Below are 27,696 nucleotides of genomic sequence, written 5' to 3'. Positions count from 1 at the left end.
GTAGTATGACCTTAAAAAAAATTAAAGTACCTTAGCATTTTACTGAATAAAATATTTATTTATTATATTAATATTTATTTTATGTTGAATTTATTATTCAGTATATATTGCAGGTCACGTGGGCAGATTACACACTGGTAAAAGACCTTAATAAAATGCAGAAGACACAGTAATACAGTATAAAAATTTAAAATCCAATAATGAGTGCAATAGGCTTCTTTTTTATGAATAACAAGCATGCTTGTAACTCTTGTAACTCTACAAATAAACAGTGCAGTGTTAAATAAAAATAACAGTTCCACAGTGTTAAATTATTACTTTACAAAATGTCCTTCATCCAAGTTTTTGTTTTCTGCAAAAACAAAAGAGAACAATATTTTAGAAAGATTTAGCATAAAGAGGTGGTAAGTACTGTACTGTACACACAGCTTTTATGAAAATAAAAGACAAGCCCCTATGAGCAGACAGTTTTTGTTACATACATAAAAAATATATATAATTATTGTTGGGATAAACGAGAATAGACTGCGTTAGCTGCGGGGGGGTTGCTGGCTGTTTCCCATGTGTCATGTAAGTTTTAAAAAATCCTAGGAAGTGTAACTCCCTTGTTGATATATTTTTGAATGCAGTGCTTTCATGCACAGTACATAATAAAAATAAAATATGTTTAGATTTTAAATAAGTTGCGACCTCCAGTTCTTCAGAATTAACAGCCTGGAAAAAGTAAAATTAAATTAAAAATCATTAAAAAAAAATTAAAGAGGAGCGAGGAAAGACTTTTCACGAGAGAATTAATTGTAGTTTTTGGGGGATTTTTTTTTCTTTTTTTGAGGAATTTGGTTACTCGCGAGCAATCTGAACGCTTTCAGTTACAAGGCCAAAGCTAATGGGTAGTTGATGTGTGTGGGAGTTGGATTTCGGTGTTCGTGTAGCTATATTAGAGGTCATTTTAGATTAAAAATGTAAAATATCAAATCACTTTTATTGTCACATCACATGTGCAGGTACACTGGTACAGTACATGTGAGTGAAATTCTTGTGTGCGAGCTTCACAAGCAACAGAGGTGTGCAAAGTACAATAACATAAGAACAAGCAAATATAAGAATGGCTAAATCTGAGAATTATATGAATAAATATATGTACAATATAAGAGTGTATGCATATTACTGAATGTGTATACTAAATATGTATGTCTACGTGTGTATATATGTGTGTGTGTGTGTGTGTGTGTGTGTGTGTGTGTGTGTGTGTGTGTGTGTGTGTATACATATTTTACAAATTAAATAGAGTAAAAATAAAAAAAATATATAAAATATACAGAGGTTGGCTCTTATATGGCTCTTAAATTTGGACTCAACTCAAATACATGAGTAAAATAATAGAAAACGTGTTTATTTTACACTACTGTAGGCTGTGTTTTGATAAAATAGGAGCGGCTTCAGTGAGTGGCCGGTAATAACCTTTCCCAAACTCTCGCGATAATACGAGCCGGAAGATATCAGCCGAAGCGTTCGTACTAGTCAACTGGAGCCGCTTATGTTGTACTGCAGCCGTCGACAGTTTGGGGCGGTAGGAGGAGAGTGGACTGTTTGTTTTCATAAGAGACCGGCAGGAGGGGGGTGCTACTTTTTCGTCCTCGAGCAAACTGTGGTTTTTGTGTGTCCGTGGGAGAAGTAAGTGTTTTCATGTTGTGCAGTTTCCAGTGTTTGCGCGAAGACTTCCAACTGGCGAATCGCATCAGTTCGCCCGGAGGGTCATCGTCAGCGTCGACCGTTTAGAAAATGACCGGAGAGAAGGTCCGCTCCCTGCGCAAGGACCACAGGCCGAGCAAAGACGAGGACTTACTGGAGCCCGACGAAGAGGCTGCGACCGGGACGTTTACAGCCTCCAGGACGAACAACAAGAGCAGAGCGAGTAAAATCTTCAGCAACCACAAGTTAATCAAGTCTTCATCCACACAACAACAACAACAACAGCAGCAGCAGAACCAACAGTCGCAGATTAATGCTAACACCAACACACTGTCAACATCCGATGTTATCGATGACAACAACAAAAACCCCATTATCCGAACTGGGCAGGACTTTCCGGTGCACGAATGTGTATTTAAGGGAGATGTCCGACGACTGTCTTCGCTCATACGGACGCAGAATATCGCCCAGAAAGACGTCCATGGTGAGTTTAACAACTGCTCATCTCAGCTGCCTTTAAAAAGCCCACAATGAACTGCCAATTTCAAGGTCCAGTGAAGCTTAGTTTTAGCTAATAGGCCATCATTCTCCGGCAGCATTAGATGTAGGCGAGGTTTCTTGTTGCCAAGGCCCAGATAACTGATGTCCAAATTGAGGAGCAGTTTAATGTCAATACCCTGTAATTTCTTCAAATTCACTTCTTTCAAGCCTGCATAAGGAAAGGTCCCAGCGGCCTTTCAGTCCACATTTCAAATTTATCACATATTCCTTGTGACATGAGTCATCTTTAAACACTGGATGATAAGTTGGTTCAGGGCCCTATGGCTAACGCATCAAGGCGTGTTGTGCGAAACTTTGGGATTCCCAGACTTGACTGCAATTCATCTGCAAGGCAAAGTCTGTTCAGATAACGCCACATTTTCCAAATCAACGCATTCTTAACTGACAGATCTACAGCGAAGGGTTGTTCCGGTTCGCATGTAAAGAAAAAAGGATGGGCTGTGCTTACTGTCAGCTCTGGAATGTGTTCTGTCCTCAAAACACTGACATGCTGTAATGAAACAACGTAGCAGAAGGGGAGGGCATTTACTCTGGTGATGCTGAAGAAGATGAACTTGTTAAGCCTTTTTGCCTTCTCGGTTGATGGTTACCTGGGCTCAGTATCTTGAATTCGTGGCTTTATTCCCATAAATTTTTAGCTTCTAGTGGATATAAGTTGAAGCTGGACCATCAAATCACTGAAGTAAGGCAGGCTTTGTTTGATATGTTTATTAACACTATTATATTTCATCCATTCACTTTGCTGTTTTGTTATGATTTTTTTTCCAGAAAACTTGTTGCTTAAAGAAATACCTTTTTAAACAATTGTTTTCCACTTGCTTGTGGGAGGGAGGAAATAGTCCCAGTGAATCCAGACAATACTTTCGTAACACTGCGTTGTTGACGAGTTAAAATGCAGCTTGTTTACAGATTAAACTTCATTTACGTCAGCTGACTTTGGATTGGTGCTTTAAAAAATATCAGTGGTTTATTTGAAACTGTCAACAGTGGTGGCTGTAAGTGAACTCAGACCTCATATACACAGAAAAAAATCTTTCTGTTGTTCATCACAGCGTCCCTTGTGATTTTTAGCTGAACCCCAGCTTTGGCACATTTCCCCATATTTACCCCACGTTGTTTTTGGATGCGTGCCTACCTCCGTCTTCCTCTGTAAGGGAGAGCCTGAAGGAGCTGGTCCTACAGTTTGGCCAGATAGTAGGTAGAGGCTTTTGCACACCTGCCACAAATATCATTTCTCTCTTGAATGATTACCATGTAACACATACATTGTGTCTGTTAGCAGGCCATGTGCCTGCCTCTGAAATGTAGCTTGCTTTGTGGTGCAGTTGGGTAGTAATCAGTGGTATTGCCATCATGGTAGGAGAAGGCACAGTGAGCACAGACTTACCATATCATTTGGAGTTTAGCAAAGGCTGCCTCCCAGATTAAACATCTAATTCACTCCAGCTGTGACAGCCCTAAAGGCAAAATGCTCTTCGAAGTCTCTCGCTTGTTTTTGTTATTCTTAAATGCAGTACACAAATTCTGTTTTTTTCCCCTTTCTTCAGGAAACACACCGCTGCATCTTGCTGTCATGATGGGACATAAAGGTGAGTAGTGTTGAAGCATTCACCTCCACGTGCTTTATTTTGGTTTCTCTCCTTGTCTCCGTCTCTGTGGCTTTTTAAACACGCCTCTCTGTAGGCCCGTGCATCTTTTGTTTGTGTGTGTTTCAGTTTATTTCCCTCCCTTTGTGTGTGCATTTGCCAGGCTAAGCACCACCAGACATTTGTCACAGATCACCACATAGATCCCAGAAGGCAAGATGCTCATGCATGAATAAAGAGGTTGTGTTAATGGATTTTCTCCTGGTCAAAATCACGATGGAACAAGAGACCTTTCCTTCTTTATCTGTTAAGAGCGGGTTTTCTTTTCTCCCCAACTTTATAGATTCACAAAGGATTATCAGATCATATTTAATCAGTGAGTACTGGATAATGATGATAGTGCAAGAATTAGGCCCCTCTCAGTAGTTAAAGTCTCATTCTGATTGATGTAACACTGCTGGCTCGAAAGACTTTAACTTTGAAGCTGGCACAGGAGGTAATTAGTTGAGATAAGCGATGTAATTTTCAGTGCCTATAATATTTGCTTAGTCTGTTATTTTTAGTTACCTGCCAGTGTCTCTCACCAAAGAGGTTACTTTGGTTTTGTGATCGGTTTGAATTGGCTTGTGAAAAAGAGGTGAACGTGTTTCAGAGGCTACAACAATGTGTATTTTCTCAGAATGTTGAACATATAACAAATTGCACATTAATGAGATCTGGGCGTCTTAGAATAACTGTGAGTTAAGAGTATATAATGAATATGTCATGATGTATCAAGGCAATGTAGGAATCTTACATGAGTTTGTTTTTAGAATGAATTGCTCTGGCTGGACTGAAAGCATCCACATAAAACATTAAAACGCTGTCCCTTCAAGACTCAATGCCTGCATTTTAATATGACAAGGAAACATCAGAACATGCTTCTGAAAAATTAATTTAGCCTTTTTTGCAGTCAGCTCCTGATCAACCATTCAGGCATAGGGTTACCCGTGCTGCACATTGTCATTTGTGGTGTTTGTCACTGAAGCACGGGTTTCGATTGATTTCACATTCGCACAGCTCAATTTCTGTCAGTGTGATGGCTCTGCCACTACCTACTGGTAATTCAGATAGCAGAGTACCGAAGTGTTGTCGTGGACGGGATGCCATGGAATTGATTTTGCTAATGAGGTTGCCTGTCTCTTGCCTGAGCTGCTGCCTGGTCCTCTAGGGATGCTCAGGCCAGACGGGCTGAAGGCTACAGCATGAGATCACAGCCTGGGTGTGGCTGGCCTGTTGGGATGCAGAGGACAAGGCTCTCTTTGTTTCTGGCTTTTCTGCATATATGTCCGCCATTGTGGTAATGACAGTTGTGCATATCAGCAGTCTACTGTCTGATCGTTTGCATGACTGGAATAGTTGCACAGGTGAAATATCTAACGTAAAAGACGAAGAAAATCCAAAGCAGAGCATAATGCAGTCCTGAAAGCTGACGTCATTGTCAGAGGAGTAAGACAGTTTGTCTGGATTCTGCTTCCTGTCATGTGCCTGGAAAGTAAACTCTTTCTTTTTTGTTTCTTTCTTTTTTTGTTTCATTTGTCTAATGGGTGTGAATGAAAGATAAAATGGTGAGATTCTAAAAATGGCTTTGAAAGATACAGTTCCAGTGAGTGTTTGACATTAGTGGGCCACCCTGGCTGGAAAAAAATACTCTAAAGTGGCACACACATGCTCATTTTAAGATTTTGATTAAAATAGTGCATTTGAGTCAAACAGGAAAAGAAAATTTCCTGTTTGACTCAAATCCACAATTGCAAATGTTGCTGAGTATGTAAATAATGGTTAAAAAAAAAAAAGCCAGATCAACATTTAAAATGTACTCAGACTTAGTCAAAACTGTAGGGTGAAGGTAGGGAGCTTTAACAGCAATCGGATCCTGTCGACAGAAGCCCCATCTGCAGCCAGTGCACAGCAAGTAGCATTAGATAAGTGCTTTACATCACCATCCTGCTCCCTCACTCATGAGTTGAATGCGACTCAAGCAGGACGTCTGTGCAGCAGATGCACGTGCAATCAGCCCAGCAGCCCACAAGGAGTTTTCCTTTATCAGTGCTCGCACAAGTGCATATTAGATCGAACAAGACAGCAAACGGTGGCTAATAACAAGCAGCCTAAATGTCATTTTATCCAGTTAGCTAACTTTGTTTATATTTAAAACACTAAATACACACACAGCAATACATTATAGCCATTTTGTATAGAAGCTATGCTGCCCAAATTGGGACAAGTGATCCCAAATTTGTCATGATTTGATCATGGTTATCTAAAATTCAATTTCATTTTATTTATATAGCGCCAAATTACCGCAGCAGTAACCTCAAGATGCTCTTATATTCCAAGGTAGAGACTGTAATACACAGAAAACAACCTCTTTTGAGCAAGTACTTGGCAACAGTGGGAAGAAGAAACGGGAAGAACCCTCCAGCAGAACCAGTAGGTTGGGAGTGATGGGAGGAAGGCAGGACAAAAACACACTGTGGAATAGATCCAGTGGAAGAGATTCACAATAACTAAGGATGAAATGCAAAATGGTGTGTGTAAGCTCATAGTGAGTGAAGAAGAAACAGCCATCATGGAAAGCCCACAGCACCCTAGGCCTATTGCAGCATAACTAAGGGAGGATTCAGGGTCAACTGATCCAGTCCTAACTCTATGCTTTATCAAAAAAGGAAAGTTTTAAGCCTAATCTCATACCAAATATCAAATATCATACCAAATATTCTTGGACAAGATACTAACTCCGATGCATTAATCGGAGTGTGAATATTTGTGAATGTTAGAAAGCACTTGCATAGAAAAAGCATAGAAAAAAAGTGCTTGTATGAGTGGATGAATGAGGTAAGTTGCATAAAGCGCTTTGTGTGCTCAGTGTTTACCATTTGAGAGGGGCCTGCTTTTAAATATCCTAGGAACCACCAACCAAATAAACTGGCAGTCTTTGAGCAAAGTGGATGATTGGGTGGGTATGGTGCTGTGAGGTTTTTAAGATAGGATGGGGCCTGATTATTCAAGACCTTGTATCTTGTGAGAAGGATTTTAAATTTGATTCTGGATTTAAGAGGGAGCCTATGAAGAGAAGTATGGGTCAAATATTCTCTCTCTTTCTAGTCTGCTGCAGCATTTTGGATCAATTGCAGGCTTTTCGGAGAGTTTCTGGACACTGATAAAAATGAATTCGGAAGTGAAAATTCTTGAATGATGGACAGAAAACAAAGCATAACTGATTTATTTGAGTAATTTAGTTAAACTACTTCTGATAACTAAATACTAATCAAAACATTATTGTATTAAAATTTAATTTGTTAGGAATCTTGTGGAAAAATCTGATGTTCAGGTCACAGAATTATCAGGTAAGATACTTTTGGAGCGAGCCAAAGGAAATAAAAAAGGGGTGGGTGTGTCTGTCTGTGTCCTTGACTCTGTAGTGACCAGTGAAAGATAAAACAGTATCTGTTTGTCTCCACCTGAGCACCATGTCCATGATAATGTGTAAATCGACTAAAAAGGTCCCGCATATTACTTTGTTACGATAAGAAAACAGAACTCTCGGCTGTTCCAAAAGTTTGACTTGTTACTCATTCCTGAGAGAAATGCAAGTCTTTGATATCTCTGAAAGCGCCTCTGTGGATGTAGCTGCCATGTTGCTGTGTGTGTCTTTCTGAGAAAATGTTTGATGGTTGATTATGAAACTGTCCTTGAAACTAAATGGTGGCGTGCCACACACAGGCACATGCCACCTTCATCCTGACCTGCTTTTAAACCGATCCTCATTTGCTGCTGTTTGAAGCCATTTCATCTACAGCCATGGCTCAATATCATAGCTCAGTCTTTACTTAACTGTTGGTAACAACTTGAATGCGTCACAAATGCTATTATTTCACCAATAAGAGCAAACAGGAGACAAGTGCTTGAAACGGGAATTACAAATGTTTGCCTGGATGTTCAAGTTTAAACAAACACTTTAGTCAGTGGAATAGCCACGTGTCTTTGCTGTTAGTCACATTTGATACAAAAAGCCTTCATTATCTCAACATGATGTAGCTACAATTGTGCTGTGATGTCCCGCTTACCTCACAGGTAATGGAAATGTATCAGAGTCGATCTTCGAATAGCAACTGTTTGTAATTTTTATCTTAAAGTGCGAGGCGATTAACTTAGTTTCTGCATTTAATTCACATCATAAACAACTGACATAGAACTCAAGTGTTGTGTGCCTTTAAAACAAAAGTGTATCCATGATGCCGCACTATACGCTTATTGCATCTGAAACACAAAACTCAGACCAGAAGCTTGAAGGTGTGGGGCTCAGGACACACGGCCTGGCTGTTCTCCTCGTGGTTATATAATGCATGTCTGCTAAATGTTGTCGTTATCATTACACAATCGTTTGATTTAGCAGAGGGATATATAGGTCAGAGCCTTGAGGAAATGCAAAGCTTACATCAGAAAGCATGCTCTTGTCCGTTTGTTTGCCTGTGTTGCCTCCATATCAACTTCTGTTATCAGCGACTGAGTCCCGGAGCTGGGTGACAGTTTGAACTAACATGTAAAGACTGGGCTTTGCTGTAATGTTGCATTATTCATTCACTTTTCAGCTATCTTCCTGTTACCAATGCAGCTATTTTAATTCATTCAAGCATGCGATATGAACAGTATTAGTCAATCTTTTTGAAGTGGTCAGCTTTTGGACAGCGTTCGGCATCAAGCAGAAATTTACCAAGAAAATCCATTAAAGCCAGTAATGAGCCAAGTCTTTGAAACTCTGCATCACTGGTGTGACCATAATGACTTCCCAGTGCCGCGTCTCTGTTCATCTCGATTTTCTTTGCCATGCTCCCATCTTGATGTCTGCTGTACTATACACAACTGGTGTTACTGTTAATTGCTTATGAGGAGAATGTAGCCTAACTGTTTGAACTGGTTGATGTCACATCTTGCCCTTTTTATTTCTGTAACTACACTCCTGGGAGAGACGTGCTTCTCTTTGTTGTGTGGTTAATGCGTCTAATAAGGAAGAGTTTCAGATTGTATTGCCCTCCGTCATTAAGACTTTGTGTTACCCTCTTTCTCATTAATGAAACATGGGGAGTATGTAAATCAAATTCAAATTTTATTTGTCACGTACACAGTCATACAATGTATATGGTGCATGTGGTTTTGTGATGTATTTGATAGCTGTTATTATCTATGCAAAAAAACAAGTCAGGAGGATTTGAATGAGTTCACGTGATACACCCATGACTAAAAAGACCGGTCGAGCAAATGTAACTTCTGGCTCCAACAAGCAAAGGCCCCACATATGCACTCAGCAGCGGACCATTAGCACTTAGCCCCTGCTTAGCATTTGTAGGACTGTGACTTTTCGGGCCAGTGCTGGGACAGAGCTGTACAGATGCCAACATTTTAATGAGTGATGTCACAACAAAACTGACAGCTGAGCCGGAACAACAGGCTTCAGTTGTGGCTGGCTGTAGTTTGTTGACACGCTGCCCGGAGAGCAGAGGGATTTTATGCTGCTCTTACTGCTGATCTCACCATAGAAAAGAGACGAAGCTCTTTGGCTGTTTTCCAGGTGTTAGAATTCAAGCACCGCTCGGAGGGTGACTACATAGTACCAAGGGATGTCTTTTCCTTTAGCTCAAAATTTAGTTCGTTAATTTAAAGCAATGCAGGACAAAAAAAAAAGAAAAAGGAAAGATTCCAAGTCTTGCATAATTGTAGGTCCCATATGGCTTTTTGGTTAACGTTCTATACACAAACTAGCCCTCTGGACACCCTGGAAACATTATGAGAAATGTGCTCTATGTAACCGATGACACCTGTACTGCAGAGTAGTCAGTTTGAAGTAAACACATCAGATAAAACTTGCAGAGCAGGAGAAGTAAAGCTGTTTAACTTTGCATCTCATTTTTGTTCGGTTCCTCTGTGGTTTGAAAATCGAACACATGACTAGAGCTGGACGCAGGGTTTTTCTTCTGTGTATTAAGCAGTCACCATAAAAAATATCAATGTAGTTTTTTTTTTTAAAGTTTTTATTGTTTTGTTTTCAGCATATATTGTATTATGTGTTTGCTTCATATTAATAGGATGTAAAATGGAGATACATAAAAAAACATACCCCAAAGCACCTTTTACTTCTGTGGATTTTTATTATTAGTTACTGGAACATTAATTTCCTAATATCTATGACTATGAAGTTTGGGTGCTGTCACATTTTCAGACTATTTCTGGTCAGGAAATCATCCTTCAGCCCGTTGTCAAGTCAAGATGCCAAACTGAAATCTATTAGGTCTGTGGTACTGCTAGTGAGTCGTGTGTTAGGCACATTCCTGGTGGCTTTTTGGGTTTTCAGTTTGTCCTTCTGTTTGTCTTTTGGTGTTTAGTGATTAACTGTCCTCCTTGCAGAGTGTGCCCATCTGCTGCTGGCCCACAATGCACCAGTGAAGGTGAAGAACGCTCAGGGATGGAGCCCCCTCGCCGAGGCCATTAGCTACGGAGACCGACAGATGAGTAAGTATCTCTGACTCGCTGAGTAGCTGGCTTTGCTCAATAAAACACTCACGCAGAGGTTTGAAACTGATGTTGGTCAGTGAACTCGTTTACTAAAGCGAGGCATCAGGCTTGCACCAGTGGGAGAAGGCAAGAGAGAGAAGTTTTCATCAACAGATACAAATCAACAAACGGCTCTGCACATTCTTCCACGCGGCCGCCTCGCAGTGAGGCCACCACACCGGCCTGGCTCTTTTGTCCCTCAGAGGGGGGCATTCCTCAAGGCCCTCTGGCTTTTGTATTCCAGTGAAAAGCAATTCATTAGATAATTCCCTCAGTCCTGATAGGCTGATTATGCTCAAGCCCATATCACACGTGTTTTTGTCCCACGTTTCATAATGGCCCAAAAGTTTGTTTTGAAACAGTGAGAATGTTTTGTATTATTTCACTGTCACGAGTACCTGTGGCACTGTACAAAAAGTCACGTTAGATTTTTTGTAATGACTGAGGGAGAATGGATTGAATGACAGCTGTTACAGTTTTGCTAGTACCGTAGTGCTCTGCTAGTGAGAATTTCACCTGCAATCTATTTAGAGCTTTTGATGACAGAAACAGGAAGGCTTGAGGTTTGTTCACTGTGGTGGGGTCTGTAGCTGTGGTGAATGCATTAAAAGTATTTTACAACCCTTCACTACTGCTACAGAACTACCAGGTTAGGTGTTGATTGGCCCACTTCATTCTCAGCTATTGGAACATCTCAAGTACAGCATTCGGATTTTACATATAAGTTAATAAGTTCCAGTTAAAAAATGACTTTGCTAACCTAGTACATGTTGATACATGAATGAAAGAGCAAGCTCTTTCATTCATGTATCCACACAGCCACTTCGCACCAATGTTACATCATAAACGGAAGCAGCTTTAAGTTCCTCCATCGACTGCTTCCTCTAATGAACTGACTCAAAGTATGTCTGTTGACTGAAACCTCTAATGAACTCTAATGACATTTCATCTTACAGCTGGCAGGTTTCTTGTGCAGGTGACCATGCAGGTACATGTTGCAGTAAGGTTTTAAAGAAAGGTGTAGCTCTCTATTCTCTGCTCAACATTCATTTCCCCCGTATGTTGTTGCGACACAGTGCGTTTGTTACCCGGGTGTGTGGCTTTCCGTTTGAACGAGGAGACAAAATGTGGCTCAGAAATAGTTTTTGTCATGTGTTTGGTTCAGAAAGAGCTATTTCAGTCCTCGCTCGCCTCTGCCACACAGCTGTGTTGTCAGCTTCAGGGACTTGTTCAAAGAGAGTTTCAGTCATATTACTGTATGTGAGGCAGGGAGCTGCTTTTTCATGTGGGTGTCAGGCAGTAATGGTCTCACTAGCCTGAATAAACAACCAGACTTGGCAAGAAAAGTTTAAGTTGAAGAAGTTTGGCTTAAGAAGATCCTTTTCTCTTTCTGTGTCTTTGTAATAAGCTTGAGTTTAGATTTTTCTCACATGTTTTCTTCCTGTATTCAAAATTTATAGAGCTATTAGGAGTCACTTATAAATATCCACGATTAAGGCATTAGAATAGATTAGAATTAGAATAACTCATGATTCATCAAGTCATACATACACAAGATCACTTCATAATAGAATTAGTGCCAACAATCAGCAGCATTCATACATACAGAATAGAAATGCATCACAGCGTCTTATTTTTCTGTATACTAATTGCTTTTGGCTGAAATAATCCCTGACTATTAAATCACCCTGAGGGCACAAGTTCAACATCAAATAATCACTAACTGGCTTTCTTGTAGATAGAATCATCGTTATCCATAAAATTCATCTTCTTATCAGTATATGTTGCAGTATATGCTATTAATGTTATGGTGTTATATGTTATAGTGCATGTGTGAATCAAAACAAGGCAGCATTCAGTAACAAATGAGGAGATTTATATTACTCCTCCAACCTGTGCAGAAGAGTCAGGGTTAGAATTCCTGTAAAAGTAAAGGCACCAACAACACTATCACCAGCATATTTGAACATTTTCAGTTGGATAATTTTTATTTCTGAATATTATTATCTTGATTGACTGACTGAATGATATTTTACATTTTGCTTTTTCGGGTGATATGTGTGGCATTAGAAGGAAGAAAAGTTGTTTTTTGTTTTTTTATTAAGGCCATAGCAAAGCAAACGAATTCTTAAATGTTATTTTCTTATTTATTAATTATAAGCTGCCATAGTTTTATTTTAGCTTGTAACTAGTGAATTTTTCTACATTTATTTGCAAACAAAGGTTTGTTTATAGCCTCACTGTAACCTCACTGACAAATTAATGTAGAGCAAAATTATTGTGCATATAAAAATATGACAGCACAGGCTGCAGGGATAAAGAACAACGGATTTCTGTTTCAGCTTGTAATTATTTGTTATGTCTAAAAATTACATTTTCCTGATATGATTCAGAGCGTTTAAATGAAACTAAATTGAATCAAGCTCCCTGCATGTGATATGTCATCTTCAGTTAACTCGGCCGTTTGAGTTAGCTTGCAAAATTTGTCGACCTCGGTGAGTTTTCGCATCCATTTAATATTCTGGCCTGTGTCATTTTGAACTTTTCCCACATTCTTGGAGACCTGGCAGCAGCAGCCCTCCACCTGCGTATCTTGTTAAATAGTTGCCCTTTGTGGTAATGTAAAAGCAAGTTTTTTGTCTTGACTCTGTCTCTTTTTATTAGTGTGGAGGTGAAACTGCTGAGATCACTCGACTAATTAGTGCCAGCAAAGTGCCCCGATCAGTATCTCGGTGAATTAGTGCCAGCGTGGAGAGTCAGTTGGGTTTAGTGTTGAAACGGCCCGCATTGGTTTCTCAGTCTGTGTTGGCTGGGTGGTCTGTGACCAGATGGTGAGATTTTACTCCCTTCCTTGTCCTGCTGCGAGGCGGTGAGGATCAGGAGGAGCCCCATCCAGAGCTTGTCTACACTCATTAGGCAGCCAGGCCACAAAGACACCCTCATCCTGTAGTTGTGTCTGTGCCGGCTGGCGCATGTGCGTTCCTGTGCTCTCATTTGGCCTAGTTTTACCGTTGAGTCCTCTGCCCCTCTGTGCTGCTGCACGGGGAGCACCAGTTAGACAATATGAACAACATGTTTGTGTATGTTGACTCGCCACGTGGACATGGAGGAGGGCACAGGAGATGGTCAGGCTGATGACTATGCCATATGGGCACTGCTGCTTTTAGTCCTATTAAAATGTAGGACGGGCGGGTTCTCAGTGGCCAAACATATCCCCCCCTTTTTTTTTTTCATAACTGCTTCCATGACTTAATCACTGGAATAGTTGTTGTCATTTATTCCCTTCATGGCTTCGTCAAAAGCACCACAGTTATGTTAGTGAGCAACTGATGCTCCCACTCCCTAATAAGCATCACATAACATCTAAATAGTTGTTGTAAATTTGCGTGGAACCGTTTTCTTTTGCACAAGTCTCCTGCAGCCAGTGCTGCAGAACGCTTGTTAATGTGACCCATCATGGCTAAAAGCCCACTGTGAGCGTTCCTCTCCCCTAGTTCGTTAAGGAGGTTAAAGGAGTTGCTCATTAGCAGGCAGCTCTGTATCTGCCATTGCTGCTCCCTTTGAACTTCCTGGAACGGTTTGATCCCTGCAGGCTATGCATCAGGGTTGGTTGGATGATGCTGGGAGTGCCCCATTTGGCTCCAGGAAGCTGGTAAATCTCAGTAAAAATTGCTGTAGCCTGTAGCACTTTTTTTTTCATTGTTGACATGATTCGCTTAGAGAAACCGTTAAGTACACAGTATTTCCTGTACGTTTAAAAACGTCTTGCCCTAAACGTTAACCTTACCAATATTGCAGGTCTGCCCTTTGCTGTGCAGCATAAAAACAGATGGTATGATATTTTTGGGCATGAAAGAAGCACAGTATCTGTCATTCTGATCACCACCTGTAATTTTAAATAAAACTGACGATGTTCTGCAAGGCACTCAGATTGTGGGAAATCTTGAAAGATGCCCATATGGAAGTGAAGCCCAGCACCCTTAATTTTAGAAATGTTCAAGTAATCATGATTAACCTCCTAGGACCTGGCGTCCACATATGTGGACATCACATTTTGGGTTATTTAGACCAAAATACTCAATTTTGCTCTACAAGGGCCTGATATCCACTTATGAGGACATTATACTGCTACTGTTACTCAAAATTTTAAACGAATATGCTCATATGTGGCTCTTATTTTTCTTAAAAACAAAAATAAATAAAAAAAAAAAATCTGGCAATTTTTCGTTTTTACATTCATCGGGCCCCAATGTGACCAAATTTCAAAGAGAAATTAAAAATGCTGCTGTGGAAGAGTTCGGGTTAAGGACAGCCTGTCTTTCAGGGAGTGTGGAGAAAATGGTCAGATTTGCCAAAACATGGTTGTTAAACTTTTTTTTTTTTTTTTAAACATGGTTGATCAACTCACAGTAGAATATTTATTAAGTTTAGCAGTGGGATCGGATCCAGTAAAACAGGGTTATAAAAAATATTCATGGCAAAAAGTAATGTGCCATCCAATAACCTTAAATTAAACTTTGATATGTTTTTGTATAGAAAAAGCTGGTGTGTCACTTTTTTTCTCTTCTGTTTTTCTGCTCATCTTTCCGTGCGCTCTCAGTCACAGCGCTGCTGAGGAAGCTGAAGCAGCAGTCCAGGGAGAGCGTGGAGGACAAGAGGCCCAAACTGCTGAAAGCCCTCAAAGAGGTAACGTAGTCCTAAAGTCCTGCTAGAAGCCAGTTTTGCCACTCTGCACCCAACTTTGGCAGCCTCTTTTTGTTTTGTTTTGTTTTTTGTTTTTTGGCCGCTATTTTGAAGCCTCTGCCCTGAACGAACTGAGTTGGAGCTGTAACTTTATTTTAAATACTCAATGGACTATTAAAAAAATACATTTGCTCAAATTAAGTTTTAAAAAGTCTTTTTACCTTCAAGTTATACTTCTACAGCTTCATAATGGCTAATTCCAGAGTGCTGACACCATCGATGACTCTCACCGGAGCACTAATGTCATGCTAATTAATTCAGTAAACCAATAAAACCAGCCCTTTTTTTTTTTTTTTTTTTATTGTAACAAATAGATATGCCTGCCACTACACAGATGAAATTGCAGTGAGTCTCTGCTTTGCATTTGTGTCGGTTAAACCACAGGATTTTTCGAGTACCATTTCTCTCTTTTATAATGTCTCTGATAGTCCTTGCTGCTCCTGACCCTTTGATGGGATATCTTGTTTTATGGTCATCAGAGCTTTTTACCTGTCAGAGTGCTCTCATTCAATTCTGTCCTGTTTCTTTTCCTTTCACTGGGATCTATTCTGCAAGCACAGCCTTACCACATGTCAGGGGTAGACATTTGTTCAAACACAAGTAAGAGAAACAAGACACTGCAGACCGACTCAGAGAGTATTAGAAAACGTGCGCACGGGTGAATGCCTCTGAGAAGACACACACACTGAGTGCAGGCTCGGTTGCTTTATTTATAGTGAAAGTAAGTTACATAGTACTTCCTCTTTTAACAGAAAGGGGAGAGGTCAGGCATTATCTCAGCTTATCTGACCTTGCACACATACACTGAAAATAACAATGCAGAAGTATATCATGCTTATCTGACATCACTAGGGATGGGTATCGTTTAGGTTTTATCCGATACCGGTGCCAAATCGGTACTTTTGAAACGGTGCCGGTGCTCAAACGGTGCTCAAACCGGTGCTTAAAGAATGGAGAACACAAAATTGGTCCAAAAACCTCTCATGGTCAGCTGTTTTTTGTAAAAAGATAACAATGTTAGCCTTTTCTGCAGCTATGGGGCATATATGGTATCACTCTTGGCTGGAAGCAGTGCTTAAACAATGGAAAAAACACAAACTTTGTCCAAAACCTCTCATGTTTAACTGTTTTCCACTTTTTCTTTGGTCATTTTAGCCTTTTTGGCCAGGGTGAAGGGAGTATCTGCCATCAAACAAGAGGTCAGCTGTGCAGTAATGCTGAGGAAATCAAGAACAGGACACGAGCAAATAAAACTCTGCGTTTTATCGTGTTTAAAGAGGTTATACCACTTCACCTGACCTTCCTCCCTCACTGTAAAAGTTTTAAAGTCTCAAGTACTTGACAGACCTCGAAGGCTGTATTTTCCCTGAAATGATGAGACCGGCGATTTTCTTGTGTCATCATCTCTCTGAGATTATAAAGCTCTGGGAAGTGATGATCCTCGGCCAGCCTGACATCATTGCTGACGTGTGGATTGAGACCACCGATCGTAGCGGTGATCCAAGCCTTACAAGATAATTAGACTGTACTGAGGTGGGGTTTGCTATGTAAAGAAGCAGAGGCTCAGTTATACTTTCATGTAAAGTGAAACGCTGGCGTGCTACTTTTATAATCTCATTAAATAAAACCAAATATGGTGTCCAAGTCTGTGGTTTAATTTATTTTTCTGTTGCATAGAGCTCGCTATGTCACTATTGTTACAGTGGGTGAATTGTTCTGTCATTATCAAAACCATCGTCCTCGTGGTGTAACTCAGTAGGAGTACTATTTATTATTCTTAATAATTTATTTATTTTCAATCTGGTGGCTGTGAGGCACAGAGAGGGTAGGGAAGTTGGAGAGTGTTGAGAGACAGACTCTGACATTGTGGGTTTCCGGCCTTTTCATCAGATCTGTGGAATAATAATCAGCAGTAGAAACACGTAGCCTCACTCCTTATTGATTTTTCTTTATCTGTGTTCACAGCTCGGAGACTTTTACTTGGAGCTTCACTGGGACTTCCAAAGTTGGGGTGAGTCAAGTTTCTCTGTCTGCTCTCCTTTGACAGTTTCTCAGATTTGATCCACTGTGGAAATGAATCACATGTCATTGTTCTGAAAAACGAACACTAAGGAATCTGAGGGAGAAGAACAGACTTAGTGTTCAGGTGGTTACGGATGGATTACCGTGTATCATGAGGGACGTTGAGTGACGTCAAGCTGAAAATGACAGTGCCTGTTTGAAATGAGCCAATACGCCTTCCTTTAAAATGGATGTCTCACCTTTAATGATCTAATACATCAGGTAAAACATAACAGCGGGTAAAACATAACAGCGGACCTCACAGATGGAGCACGGTGTGTGGCGATAGACGAAATGCCTTCACTAGAGCTCAAGCATCAGCATTTGCTTAGCTTGCAGACCAAACCCAGGACTGTAGGCCTGGGCTGATTTCTGTGTACTCAGTGTGTCTTTGTGAATTATTGACAAGGTGAATAGGGTTATGTAACACACACGTGATGGTAACAAAATGTAAAATGGTTACATAAGGATATATTTTTGCCAGTTGAGATGGTGTAATAGTGAAAGTTATATTTTTAAGGTTTGTGTGCTCGGAGAACAACACAGACTTGTATCAGATGCACATCTTGCTTATTGACTGGTCTTTATTTTCTGTTGTTGTTTTTGTTAATGCGCAACTATTCTTCTGTACTTTGGAGCAGCAAGTAGAGTATCATGCCTTCAGTTACTTAATACGATAGGGACTGTGAGTTATTAAATATTTAGCTGTTGAACTACTTCTGGTATGTGGCACTCTAGTTTCCAGGTTTATATGCCACCAAAGCTTTGAAATCTGCAGTTTTTTTTCCTCAAATGTGCTTTCTAAATTTAGACGTTTTACACACCCTTACTGTATCTTTTCATGTTGCAGTGCCTTTGCTCTCCAGAATCCTGCCTTCAGATGCCTGCAAGATCTACAAACAAGGCATCAACATCAGGCAAGTCCTGTCAACAAATGTTCATTTAAATAGCATTCTGACATTTCAAAACTCAGTCACTTCTCAAGCTGCCTGTTAAAGTAAACCAGAAGATGTAAGCCCTGCCATATTAAACATTTCCCAGAGAAAGCCTGCTCTTCGTGCACTTTGTTTTTAAGGCTTGCTGGTTTATTTGTAACTGCTGCTGTACACAGCATCCACTCGTCTTTCTTTTCTCTACTTCCAGTTTCTCAGTTTTGTTAACTAGAGTGTGAAATCAGCGCCTGCAGTATGAGCAGTACGAGGAAGCCGAACAGCGATCCCTCTGTGCGCACAACTCTTCCTTCTGTTTCGCTTTAAATCACAGTCTCATAGATGAAGCTACTGTACAGTCTACTGTGCTGAGTAGCTCACTTACAAAGAGCATCAGCAGAAATTCATCACACCCTGACACATGCTGACACAGTCTCAACAGTGAATCTACAGTAGGAATATATGCCGCTGTGCTCCAGCGCCTTTCAGGCAAAAATCCAACGCTATGCAGGCTTGAGGGCTGGCTTCCACATTTACAGCATATGCACATAGATTTTCATACATATATGACAAATCCTGCCACCCCTTTATCACGCACGTAAACCTATGCCTCTACGTTTGGGTTTATATCAGCACAGTCTATTTGAGGATTGAATTGAGTTTGTAAAAGTGTGTGTGTGCGTGCGTGTGTGTGCGTCTTCACTCTTCCTTATGAGGTAACCTTGATGTGGAGCTTGTCATTATTCTGTGAAACCGCTCCTGGCTGTCTAATTTGGTATTCAAAATGCCCTCTTATTATGCCAGAGTTGTAGGGAGAAAAAGGGAGAGCGAGAGACGGAGCGGGTGAAAGGAAAAAAACTGTCACAGCAAGTTCATTTACATACCAGCTCCACGGTGTGTCAGGCCTATCATACCTACCCGTAGCACCTACCGCTTTGTGTGCATTCTTCTCAAGCAGATCACTTATTCTCTTTGCCGTCACGCTTTATTTCAGGACTACCCACTCTGACAACACAAAGAAAATTTTGAAAAGTGCTGTTGGACTCCCGTGGCAGTGATTACCATACACATTGTCTCCGACCTTTCAAAAGTGTAACATCGAGCACAGTTTTGTCTTCGCTCACAGTTTTGACACGGTTGTGCTGCTGGCCTGAAAAGTTAACTTGAGCTCACAATAATTCTGACTTTTGTCTCCTCTGTGTATGTTCACGATGTGTTTATGCAGACTGGATACAACCCTGATAGACTTCACTGACATGAAATGCCAGCGGGGTGACCTCAGTTTCATCTTTAACGGCAATGCTATTCCCTCAGAGTCTTTTGTTGTGCTGGATAATGAACAGAAAGTCTACCAGCGGATACACCATGAGGTGTGTGAAACCCTTGGGGCCCTTTAATTTGTGATGTCTGTTAAGAACAAAGCAGCATATTTAAAGTTTTGTCATTGACTTGAAAAATGCAGGTTTGTGATTCTACAGTGAAGACAACTAAATCTAAAGTTGTTTAGTTGTGTTTAAGTAAATTATATAACAGTGTCCCTACATATTTTGGTATTTCTTATGTCTAGCAGGAATATTTGACCTGATGACAGCACTAGACCAAAGGTCAGGGCATCTAAATGTTAACAGATGTAATCCTCTGGGAAACTACAACAGTTCAACATCTTGTGCAAACACTTCAGAAAGAGTTGGAGGAACCGACTGACATCATTGTTTCCAACACTAGGATGTGGCTGTTCAGTGTTCACTATGCATGATGCATAATGATGTGCTATATTTATTTATTTATTGTACACTTTAAGGAGTCGGAGATGGAAACAGAAGAAGAAGTGGATATTCTGATGAGCAGCGACGTGTACTCCGCCACACTGTCCACCAAATCCATCACGTTCTCTAGGGCGCAGACTGGTTGGCTGTTCAGGGAAGACAAGACGGTGGGTGTCATTTGTCAGCTTTTAGAAACTCTGCTCTGACTGTGGACCTTCAGGGACTTTTAAAAGTTTAAGACATAACGACTGTAGTCAACTTTTGAACCCAGTTCTTGTACTTTATAACTCAGTTGACTGGGATAGCTGGTGAAATTAAACTTTACTTATGGTTTCACAGATATATCAGTGTGTAACGTGACATTGATTGCAATATCTCATTTTTAGGTTGTTGTGTTTTTTTGTTTTGTTTTTGACTGTTTTCTTTAAAAAAAACGGACCTGAAAAGAACATCAGCAGCCTTTAGACCGGATCTGAAGCCTGATCGATATGAGATTTTAATACCATGTATTTGATGATCATCAGATATATGGACGGATACCAAAACCTTTTTTTTTCTTCCAGACACATGAAACATAAACAGATTTTGCTAATGTTGTTAAGTGTGTGTATTTATGAGTCCTTACTATAATAATAAGACGATGGCCTTGTTTTGCCGACGGGGAAATTTGAGCGTTCGGTGGTAAACTATTCAGTGTTAATTCATAACAAAGGTGTTTTTCTTCTTTAGCTTCATCGTTTTTATTTATTGGCAATTTCAAATTCCAGTGCCAACATATCATATTTCCTGTTGTAACCCCCACACCAGGAAGGAAAGGCAGTAAATACATCAGAGAGGCAGTGATGACCCCAGGAAGGGAGCTCAGGTGACAGGATTGGGGTTCAAAACAACACAGACAAATCTGGCAGTGTGGAGTTAGTGACTGAAATATGACAGTATTGCTTTTTGCCCTCTCAATCCTTTGTCCTTTTGACTTCTGTTTGAAAGGGAAATTGGTCAGTCTGTGGCAGGGGGGAACTTATCTAACTGTTTATTAATCTCCAGGAGCGCGTGGGAAACTTTCTGGCCGATTTCTACTCTGTGAACGGCCTGGTGCTCGAGTCCAGGAAGAGGAGAGAGCATCTGAGCGAGGAGGACATCTTGAGGAACAAAGCCATCATGGAGAGTCTGAGCAAAGGAGGGAACCTCATAGAGCAGAACTTTGAGGTGAGCATCACTGACATGAATAAAGATTTATGTGTCTTTGTTTGATAACTTCACAAACCAAAAAAACAAAAACAGTCTTCCTGTGGCTATGCCTATTTTATGTGCAGTTGAAGTCCTGTTTTGAAGCTTTAACTTTAGCATTATAGCATCACATGTCAATTCTTTAGAGCCAACCTTCAGCATATTTAGACGAGAGGTTGGATTGATAAGTTATGAGCTATGGCCAAAAAGCTGCTTAGCTATCTGCATCCATATTATTAGGCACAGAGTTATGGAGTGCTATGCAACATTCCAGTTCAAGTTTATTTATATTGCAGCAGCACACAATAACAGTCATCAAATGAACTAGTGTCCTGCTAGAATCCAGCAGACTTCTTGGACAGACTGTAAAGTTAACCGCACATCAAGCCAAAACACACAAGCACTACAATCATAGTCGGGAGGTCCAGTTCAGTGACTTGAATTTGGAGACATGAAGTCTGGCAGACAGCTACCAGCTGCAGCTGCCTGTAACGGCATCCAGGCGTCCTTCAAAGTGGTCGTGCTCCCAATAATTCAAACTTTAGGTCCTGATAAGATTTAAATAGGTGAGTTAAGTACATTTTTACAAAGACCTCTCGCTTATGAAAAGGGAAGTGGAGACCAAAGGTTTGTGGTAGTAAACTGAAGTTAGGTGCTTAACATCTGAATCTGTGAAGGGTGACTCTGTTTGGGCCAGGAAATGCAGTTTTTATCACTAAACGTTTGTCACCATACTTCTTTTAACCTTTTTTATTTCTACAGGGAGATACAGTGCTGCAGGTTTGATGGGCACTGAAATGTACTTAATTTACATTTCTCTAGTTCATTTTCCCACAGGTTCTCATTCAGCAGTGAAGTTAAAGTCGTTAAATTTGTGTTACAGTTTTTTTTCTTTAACTTGGGTCAGTTTGTTCTAACATGAATCCTCGAGTGCACCTGTGTATCAAGTGCACCTGTACACCTCCAGCACTTTGTCGATAAACATTGTCTTTACTTATACCTGCAGCGTAACCACCAGTCCAATCCTGAAACTGTCCTGTCCCGCTGGAACATTGGGGTAGGACACGAGCCTCTCAGACAAAATAAACCTCACAGTACTCCTCACCCCCGTGTCCATACAAAGATAAATCCTACAGAAACGGACCCTGTCGAGCCACTTTGTATGGTTTATTGAAAAATTCCTGACTGGATCCCCACTAATGTTCCTTTTGATGTTTTTATTTGTTTGAAGACAGAATGAACAAATGCCCCTGAGCCACTCTGCATGGATTCAAATTCTACCACTGCCCCCCAGTGGTGAAAGCTACTAAGCTGTTCATCGCTCACCCACCATCCCCTCACTATAGTATGTTCGAGAGGAAGCCGTAAACACAACCACTCTGTGAACATAAAGCCTCTCGACACACAATGGACGCTCACGGCTTTTTGTTCTGTTTTTGACCGTCCTGTGTTCTGTGTTGGGCTTTGTTTCATCAAAGTGTTCTCTGTTGTCTGTCAGAACTTTGTGCTGATGTGAATTGGTGCCTGCTCTTGTTTAAAGTGGGGGGGGGAAAACAGTTTGAAGGGATATCATTTTTTGTTTTAGTTTTGATGTGAAAATAGTCTCGCCTCCACACCTGTGGAAAATGATACATGGGAAGTGGATGAGATAAGCAGCTGCTGTGACGCAACGGTGTTTACTACAGCAGGAGAGAACAAGTCAGTCTGTGGACGCAGGCAGAGCGTGGGAGGCTTTGGAATAGAGCTGGACACTATTGATCGCACGGATGAAAGCTAACCCCCCCCTCCCGGTGCCGTGGAATGATGGGGGAGCAGGTCCGGCATGCCAGCAGATCAAGGTCTCCACAGCCTGTGTGTACTCTGTCCTCATCACAACAATGTGCCAGGCCTGGTACACAGTGTGAGAGAGGACATAATAAGGCTGCACACCTTATGTCAGCCATCTCTTGGCACAGAGGTGTCTCGTCATCCAGAACCTGTTTTCAGATTCTTCTGCCCTAGTTGTCGTACTCAACCACAGCTTACAAAACAGAGATCGGCTGGTTTAATAGTGATTTAAAAAAAAATCTGAACTCTGGCAGAGCAGGGAGCTAATATTTAGGAATAACAGACTGTCAAAGCACCTCGTAGTTCAGAGTCATCCAGAACAGATCGTCCAATCTTAATATGAACTGACACCGAAGAAGAACATTAAATCAAGAAGGCCAAGCGCCAAACGTTTTCCAATTTTTTGTTTTTAAAAAAAAATTATTTCTTTTGAAGAAAGTTGTCTTTGATCCTTCGTTGCTCGTGGGGAGAGTCACTCACTTCAGCTGATAAAAATGATCTGGTGAATGAATCTGATACGGCAGCGTTACAGCTGAATTTCAACAAAGCTTAACATTTGAAGGCTGTTTACTGTGCAGCTCCTGTTTATTCAGTTAAGATCACTGGTTCACACAGTTGTTATCAACCATGAACAATAACATAGAATCTAATTTCAAGGCCGGCACAACAGCATCAACAGCTCTCCTTCTCCTCCTTCTTCTTCTCTGTGACCGTTTGTGACGCTCACCCGCTGAATTAACTAAAGATTTAACATCACTGAATCAGGACTTTCTAGATTAAGTTTGGTTGATTCCCGCTTTTAGTAATTACTGATTTAGCTTTAATACTATGCTAACATTTAGCTTATTATATAAAGTTACTTTGCTGTTGTTGGATGGCTGTTAATTATGTCAGCATAAAAGTATACTGCTTAGTGATGCGCTGGGGCCCTCTAGTGGCATGTGCCGTGTATGTCATTGCTCTGCGGGGAAAAATTAAAGGTGTGTAGGTAAACACTAATGTTGATATAAAAGTAATGACAAAAAACATCTGTATGTCACAACTTAGATCAGTTTTAACATTTTTTTTGTTAGTTTCACTCACTGTTTTTAAGTGTGACCTTTCAGTATTTTACACTTTAGCCTAACCATGACCTTTTTTTAATCTCTTTTCTGACTTTTAGCCAGCAAGAAGGCAATCTCTAACCCCCCCGTCACCCAACACTATATCCTGGGAAGAATACATCACGGCTGACAATGGAAAGTAGGTGTCTGAAGTGTTTGGGAATAAATAAAGCAGGAATCTCTACGTGTGCCAAATGCAATATTCACATAGGTTGATGTTTTAGTTACTGGAAGAACACTGGTAGTTTTCCATGTCTGCATTAATGAGCTGTGAGCTCTTCCTGACTGAACTGCCTTCATCGTGGGATACAATTTTCTGTCTCAGAGCTCCTCATCTAGGAAGAGAGCTGGTGTGCAAGGAGAGCAAGAAAAACTTCAAAGCCACAATAGCCATGAGTCAAGACTTCCCTCTGAGCATCGAATCGTAAGTCTTCATTTAAGCTGCCCTCCAGATGGTTATTAAAAAGCAGGCAGCATCATTTTCTATTGGTATTTTCAGGCTTGTTTAGTGGGGATAAAGGGGGAAATTATTCATTCATTGAGACCTAAATGCTTTAGTAAAATAGACTTTGTTTTTGTTTGTTGATTTGGGTTCTCGTGTCCCTCAGGTTACTGAATGTTCTGGAAGTGATTGCACCCTTCAAGCACTTTAATAAACTCAGGGAGTTTGTTCAGATGAAGCTCCCCCCTGGCTTTCCCGTCAAGCTCGGTAAGCAGAGTTTTATATGGTGTTGCAAACAGTAGTCTGCTGATTGATGTTCATGACTTTTTCGTGTGATGTGTTCTTCATGTCATCCATATAATTGTGCTCTCGGCTCCCTGCAGACATCCCCGTGTTTCCTACGATCACGGCCACGGTGACGTTTCAGGAGTTTCGCTACGATGAGTTTGATGAATCCATTTTTAGCATTCCCAATGATTATAAAGAAGACCCTAGCCGCTTCCCCGACCTTTAACCTCACACACTGGACACTGAACCGCAAACAAGCAACGAGGCAACATTATGCTACAGAGGGTACTTTTTGAATTTAAGAAACAAAACAAAAAACATGAGGAATAAAAACTGTGTTTTGCGACTACCCCTCGCCCGCCCCGACTCTGAATACAGACGGCGACCAGACAGCCTAACACACCTAAATTTAAATCGGAGGTAGCGGGTTGTTCGACATCTCCTCGTGTCGCAGGTTTGAACTTTACCTTTTAGATTTGATTCGATGCAGCGTCCGAGGCAGGAAGCGCAGGTGACTGTGAGAATCTCATCAGTGAAGGGGCATTGGAGTTAATATGAGAAACAACACAGCAGGTGAATTTTCTGTATATTCAGTACGAGTACGAAAAACAGCAGCTCAGCTGATGCTTTGTATTTAAGTATGTAAGTAATGTTCATAAAGGGACTGTTTTAAACTGATGTGTAGTTAAAGCACTGAGTGACTGTGAGAGACGCTGGAGAGGAATTCCACTTGAAATTGATTTTGAGATCAATTTTTCACTTTTCAAAACACTCGTGAAAAATCATCAGCCTTTTTTTAAAAAATATTTTATGATCTTACATTTATTAAATTACATATCATAATTTATGTCCTAATCTATGTTACAGGCCTGTGTAAGAACTCTATTAAAGAACACACTAGACTATTCCTATTTAATGATTAAGGATGAAATGTAAATGTCCAAAGGGGTCGAATTATTACTAAAAAAGTGTTACTTAAAAAAAAAAAAAAAAAAGGATTATAACGGCCATGTTAAGTAAACAAGAAAGTGAAAGGTCTGTTATTTTAATTTGGATGTAAGTTTGAAATGCCAAGAATAAGCTTGACATTTGACTCAACGATATTCTTGGGATGTGAGGTTAATTTAATTAGTTTTTTCTTAAGGTGGCCTTTATAATCCTTTGAGAAGTTTGTTTTGTATAAAGCTGAGTACTTTTTGTAGATAAAAGTCCTTAAAAAAATCAGTTTTCCGTAGAATTCCACTTTAACTGTGCACATTTTTAACGTGTGCGTGCGTGCGTGCGTGCGTGCGTGTGTGTGTGTGTGTGTGTGTGTGTGCGTGCGTGCGTGCGTGCGTGTGTGTGTGAGCGATGATTTTTACTGGCACAGAGTCAGTGAATATTTGAGGCACTATTTGGATCCACTACACCTACTCGCCTTCCAGCTGACTTCTTAGACTCATGTTGTGAAGCTGAATCTTTAAACCTGCATTTGAAATATTAACTTTTAATGGCGGCAGTGGTAGCGATGCTGCAGATTTTAATGGTACTGCGAAGTCTGAGCGACAGGGCAGTGTAAGTTAGGCTAACCCAGCCTTTTGTTTTTTACTTCATCAGATTGTTTTGTTGTTCTTTTTTAACTGTGTAACCAACCGCACAGTTGTGCTAAAAGAGGAACTCTGGGGATTGTACAGTGAGCAGGTGTCTGGGAATCAGTAAGTAGAGCATTCATGCCCCTTTTTTTTCTTACACTTAACAAAAATCAGGCATTTCCACCGCACACTATAGAAATACATGTTCAGTTATTGATTTGTCTTTTACTTTCTTTTTTTATTCCTACGTGTTTATGGGTTTCAGACATCCTCTGCAAAAAGAAGAGTTGTGTAATGTTTTTTATTTTTATGCATCATGTGACATAATTTGAGACTGTTGGTTTGTAAATGGTGGGAGTTGCTTTTTTTGTACATACTTATGTTGCTTTAACAAGAAAAAAAAAGAATCTCTTAATTGTTTTGTTGGATTTTTTTCTTTCTACTCCCTGGAGATGTGTGGAACCAATAACCTGTCAGCTGTGTGAAGAAGCTCAATATCAGTCTGTAGGAAGGAAGGAAGGAAGGGTTTAACTCTAAGGAGTCTTCGTAGGTGCTGCTATGGTTCATGAGCTCTTAATGTTGATACAGACAGCTTTCTGTGGGATGTTGCTATTGTACTGGTGGCTCAGAGTTGTTCAGCATCCTAATCATTGAAACACCGTGCTTACATATGCATATTTAGTATGATAACCAAATGCAGTTTGACTTTTCACATTCCATAGTACAGGCAGGCGCAGCTAGTGGAAGTGTGCCTCTTCACTGACATAATGCTTTACATTTATTTGATGCTCCTTCCCGAATTCAGCTGATTGGATTTGACATGTTTTCTGTAGGAAATGATTCATCCATGTCTAAATGTCAGTTGTACAGCAAAAACTGTTGTATAAGTCTGCGACACTATTTTCATATAAAATGTACCGAAATAAAAAGCCACATATCTAATGTTTGCACTCTTGTGTTTTTTCTAACTTGGTCATATTAAAACATGCGTGGCACGGATACGACACCTCATCTGGGTATCCTTTTATTCTGAGCTCGTTCTGGGGCATCCTACACTTCCTCTTCTTTTTTTCTTTTTTAACCTTTGTGGGTTTATAAGTCTTTATTTTGCGTTTTACTGGACAATGGGACAAGACATGGTTGTCAAATAGTCAATATTTCAGTTTTTGTTCAACTAAAACGGAGCTGCGATAGAAAGTTTGGTTTATAGCTTGACTGGGCAGAAAAGAGAATCCGCAGCAGCCTTTCAGAATATTTTTGTTCACGTGGTTTCTGAAACAAAGCAGAAAAAAAAAGAGAAAAAGTTGAT

At 40.4% G+C, this 27,696-nt stretch overlaps 1 protein-coding gene across 1 annotated transcript; it reads left to right on the top strand.

The window, feature by feature from the left end:
* The first annotated feature begins 1,475 nt into the window (after nucleotides 1–1,475).
* Nucleotides 1,476–27,329, top strand: LOC113006721 (ankyrin repeat domain-containing protein 13C). Its single transcript, XM_026142855.1, has 13 exons — nucleotides 1,476–2,176; nucleotides 3,801–3,842; nucleotides 10,284–10,388; nucleotides 15,031–15,116; nucleotides 17,139–17,184; nucleotides 18,085–18,151; nucleotides 19,389–19,533; nucleotides 19,965–20,096; nucleotides 20,974–21,135; nucleotides 24,146–24,225; nucleotides 24,412–24,510; nucleotides 24,695–24,795; nucleotides 24,912–27,329. Exons 1-13 carry the CDS (start codon nucleotides 1,783–1,785, stop codon nucleotides 25,040–25,042), a joined length of 1,590 nt encoding a protein of 529 aa, XP_025998640.1. The 5' UTR covers nucleotides 1,476–1,782; the 3' UTR covers nucleotides 25,043–27,329.
* Nucleotides 27,330–27,696: the final 367 nt, after the last annotated feature.

Source organism: Astatotilapia calliptera, chromosome 15 (genome assembly GCF_900246225.1).
Source record: "Astatotilapia calliptera chromosome 15, fAstCal1.2, whole genome shotgun sequence".
Lineage (NCBI taxonomy): Eukaryota > Metazoa > Chordata > Actinopteri > Cichliformes > Cichlidae > Astatotilapia > Astatotilapia calliptera.
Note: the sequence above shows the minus strand (reverse complement) of the source record. Positions and strands in the feature narration are given on the sequence as shown.

Excerpts from the sequence above, each read along its gene's own strand:
- LOC113006721 (XM_026142855.1), top strand. The coding sequence starts at position 1,783 with ATGACCGGAGAGAAGGTCCGCTCCCTGCGCAAGGACCACAGGCCGAGC. Across the intron at positions 3,843-10,283 it reads TGTCATGATGGGACATAAAG|AGTGTGCCCATCTGCTGCTG; the intron begins GTGAGTAGTGTT and ends TCCTCCTTGCAG. Across the intron at positions 18,152-19,388 it reads AAACAAGGCATCAACATCAG|ACTGGATACAACCCTGATAG; the intron begins GCAAGTCCTGTC and ends GTGTTTATGCAG.